At 36.4% G+C, this 3,979-nt stretch overlaps 1 protein-coding gene across 7 annotated transcripts in view; it reads right to left on the bottom strand.

Moving 5' to 3' along the window:
- Nucleotides 1–3,979, bottom strand: part of Uggt2 (UDP-glucose glycoprotein glucosyltransferase 2) — a 259,231-nt gene that overhangs the window by 241,607 nt on the left and 13,645 nt on the right. For all 7 annotated transcript variants that reach the window (XM_029558882.1, XM_029558884.1, XM_029558883.1 and 4 more), the window contains 2 exons: nt 1,540–1,670; nt 983–1,095 (listed from right to left, as the gene is read on the bottom strand). In XM_029558882.1, the coding sequence (XP_029414742.1) occupies nt 983–1,095; nt 1,540–1,670 (244 nt within the window). The remainder of the gene's footprint in view (nt 1–982; nt 1,096–1,539; nt 1,671–3,979) is intronic.

Below are 3,979 nucleotides of genomic sequence, written 5' to 3'. Positions count from 1 at the left end.
ATATTTAAAAGGCAATGTGCAAAGGCACTATGTTAGCAAATACCAGTTTTTAATACAAAGAACTATGAATGGAATCCTTAAGGACAGTTCAGGACAGTGGTTTGCACTATCATTCCAAACAAACTCTGGCATCTTATTTGCCAGGCATTATGCTGGATTATATATACTTTCTAGTAAATTCTATTTTCAAAGGAAAAATTAAGGCAGTTGCTATCACTTATGTTAAAGTTAACCTTTTATATTTCTGAGACACAGACAAGTTAAATATGAGATAAGATCAGACTAATTTACATCTTTTTAAAAATCTGTTTATTGTATTTTTATTTTATGTGTATGAGTGTATTGCCTACATGTGTGCAAGTGCACCTGTGTTGTGCAGTGCCCATGGAGGTCGGAAGAGGGTATTGGATTCCCCGTTACAGATGGTTGTTAGCCACCATGTGGGTGCTGGGAATTGAACCTGGCTGGTCCTCTGCAAGAACAGCTGGTGCTCTTAACCATGGAGACATCTCTCCAGTCCCTGTGATTACTATTTTAAGCCATTAAGTTTTGGGGAACATTTAAAAATTTTTTAAATTGAATTTTAGTGTATTTCATAAAGAACATCTCAAACAATCTTAATCATCTTTATATCGCCATCCCCACGGGTACCCTCACATAGCATCCCTCCCTCCCACGGAGCCCATATACTCTGTCACAAAAATTCAGACACAAATACAGCATCTGACAAATGTGCAAAGTATGAGTGTTGAAATAAGGGATGGCAGACACTTCATACATTTCTAATTCAAGGCATAACTAGTTTCCACATGAATACCGACATGTTTTTTAATCATTAAAATGACTAAAAAGTAAAACATTAAAAACTTCATGTAAACAATAATAAAAATAGGAACACATTTTTGAATGCACATATCTTACGATTATTAAAATTTATATTTTAACTCTTCTCTATAAACCACTATTATCTACATTATTTTACCTTGAAGTAGCCTTCTTCAGCAGTCTTTTAATCTCATTAATTTTACAGGTGCACTTCTTATGGATAATCACAAATGCATTACATCCCTCTGGTGGTGGCTCATCAGCAGCAATCTATGATCCCAAAGATGATGCTGAGCTACAGTATTGATAATTATAATATGATCTTAAAACTCACCTGTTACTTTGAATAAAATAACTCATCATTTACTATTAAATTTCTGTTCTAATTAAAGTAATAAACATTTTTTGGGTAGAACTGAGGAAATACTTTAATGGAATCAACTTTATCCTAGGAAAAACAAGTCCAAGTTATTGAAAAAAATTTATATTTATTATAAGTAATTTCAGTGGAAATGCATCATGTTTTCCCAATTCCAAATACACATAAAATTATTTATATTTTCTTTTGTAATCAATAAAAATAATGATAATATAATCAACAGTTTATAGAACTAAGTATAAGTTTGTAGAACATTCTAAACAAGCGATGTTCACTTTAGTTCTATGCATATTAGCAATAATTTTCTTCATTAAACAATGTTTCGGTAAGTTTACCTGTTGAAACATCTGAACAGTTGGAGAATATGCCCTTATAGAGAAAGCAAACTTTAAGAGATTGATGTGTAGATTGTCTAAAAATTGCCCAGCCTTCTTCAAGATTAGATTGTAATAAGAATAATCAGATTCTGTAAAAAGAAGAGGATGTTTTATTTTATATTCAATACACTGGCATATCCCTAATAGAGCTAATTGAATCAATGTCATATAATTCTATTTTAAGTTTGGTTATGACTGCTATAGAAAAATGGCCTTATTTTGGATTTTTCATTGTTTTCTGAGCAATGAACAGAAGATGAAGCAAAAATAATATTGCCATTAAAATCTATTTGGAAAGTCCCAGCATTTCAGATCATTATATCCCAACATTGTGAGGTTATAACATAAGGATGAGTTACAGGTAAATCCAATCTTCAATTTTAGAGGAATGGAGAGTAGCAAAGCAAGACTAGTATGATTTTTAATAACATATAAAGTACATCAAATCTGGTACAGGTAGCTAAGTATAATTAGTGTGTCTCTAATAATTCATGAGACAGATTTTAAACCACACTTTTATCATAAAGTATCATCTTATCTGGAACTGGAATAAACTAATAAACTAATCTGTTTCTTCCTTCCTCTAAACTTATGTCCATAAATTCCAAAGGTGACAGAAGGCTGGCTTCAGTTTAAAAACTCCCAATAGCCCTAAGGATACAGAGACCATCTGAATAGGGCTTGAGGGAGGCAGAAGAGAATGGTAGTAGAGAGAGGGCCTAGAGGTACTAATGGGGAAAAGAAGAGAACTTTGCACTTGTGCCCTTTTCTCTATACCCATGCTTCAGTGAACAACCTCTCACCCACGCTCGTGCAAGGAACCCTAATTAAACTAGGTGGGTCAAACAGAAGGAAAGATATGAAAGTAGGAGGAGGATTTATAATGGTTTCATCTGGAGAAATGGGGGGGCACTGAGGGTAAACATGGTTAAAATTCATTATATACATATATAAAACTGTCAAAGAATAAAAAATGTAAACTATATTTTATAAAGTATAGCAAAATAATCTCTATTATGAAACTGATGGCTTGGGCTATTTTATCTTATGCTTTTAAGCAATGAAATTCATGTTCATCAACTAACCTGATGATAATTGTTTGGCCTTTTCTATTTTTTCTTCATCTTCTACCCCATATGTACTCAATTTTGTCTTTTGGCATCTAATATATATATAAATAATTCATTTTTTAAAAAATGGCTTCTATACTTATTGTCTTTATAGTCAAACATCTTTGAATGCTTAACAATGCTTACCTCCATATCCTCAATTTCTACAAATACTTTAACCTACTGTAATCTTGATTACCATGCTGATGAAATGGCTCCCACAAACTCATCAAATTTTTTCTGTTGAAGTAGAAGGTGTGTAATATTCACATTACTTGATCTATCTATAATATTTGAAATACTGATCATATACCACTTCATGTTCTGGTTTCAAGAAATCACATTTTACCTAGCTCTACAGGTATTCTCCTTAGTCTCTATTATGTATTCTTCTTCACACTATGCCTTATGTATTGGTCTATTTCAGAGTTCTAACCCTGGGACCTACTTTATTCTATTTCTTGGCCTCTTTCCTATAATGCCAATTATCTCTCCAATCTTATCCTTTGTCCTACATGTTTTTGTCTAAGTCTCTCATTCATACATCTGGGTATTGGATAGTTGCACCTGGATATTCCACAAATATTTTCAATCTGATACATTAAATTGCAATAATTTTCCTACCACAAACCTAGTTTGGGGTACAATTATTTAAGTTAAAAAATCATGACAGCTATGCTTCCCTGGGCCTGCAGGAACCGCAGGCCTCTCTCCCACCTGCAGGCTTCTCTCTTCACGGGGTAAGTCGATTGGGCCCTCCACGCCTTGACTCCCCTACCCTCACTCACCCTCCCATCTCCTGCGCCAGTCTCTCCTCCTAGTCTGGGCCCTGTTCCATTCCTTGTCTTGGCACCCCAGACACCTGGGGAACCACCACTGCTTCTTGATCCTGTGCATCCAGAGCAACTCAGTTCCTTCTTGGGTCTCTGGGGGCACTCTGGGACTGGCCCTGCCCTCACCTCCCTCTGCCTACCTGGGTCTCCAAAACCCACCAGCTTCTTTCCAGGATGCCTGGGTTGACCTTTCCTCTTCCTGTTCCTTTGCATGCAGACCAACCCAGCTCCTCAGTGCAGTCCCCAGGGGCCCTTGGGGCAGCCTTCTGCCCCCAACTTCCTTTGAATCTCTGGGTGGCATGGCCACCAGCTGCCCTAGACCAGCATCTTTCCTGGACCTGGCTGGCAAGCCAGACCAATCTCCAAATTCCTGAGGCCAAAATCTATCCTGGAGGGATCCAGACATTAGGAGAAAGCCTGAGAGCATCTGATCCTCATTTGACTTGGGCCTCTGTT

Source organism: Nannospalax galili, unplaced genomic scaffold, assembly GCF_000622305.1.
Source record: "Nannospalax galili isolate Female #2095 unplaced genomic scaffold, S.galili_v1.0 scaffold528, whole genome shotgun sequence".
Lineage (NCBI taxonomy): Eukaryota > Metazoa > Chordata > Mammalia > Rodentia > Spalacidae > Nannospalax > Nannospalax galili.
The sequence above is the reverse complement of the archived record's forward strand: the minus strand, read 5'-3'. Positions and strand labels throughout refer to the sequence as shown.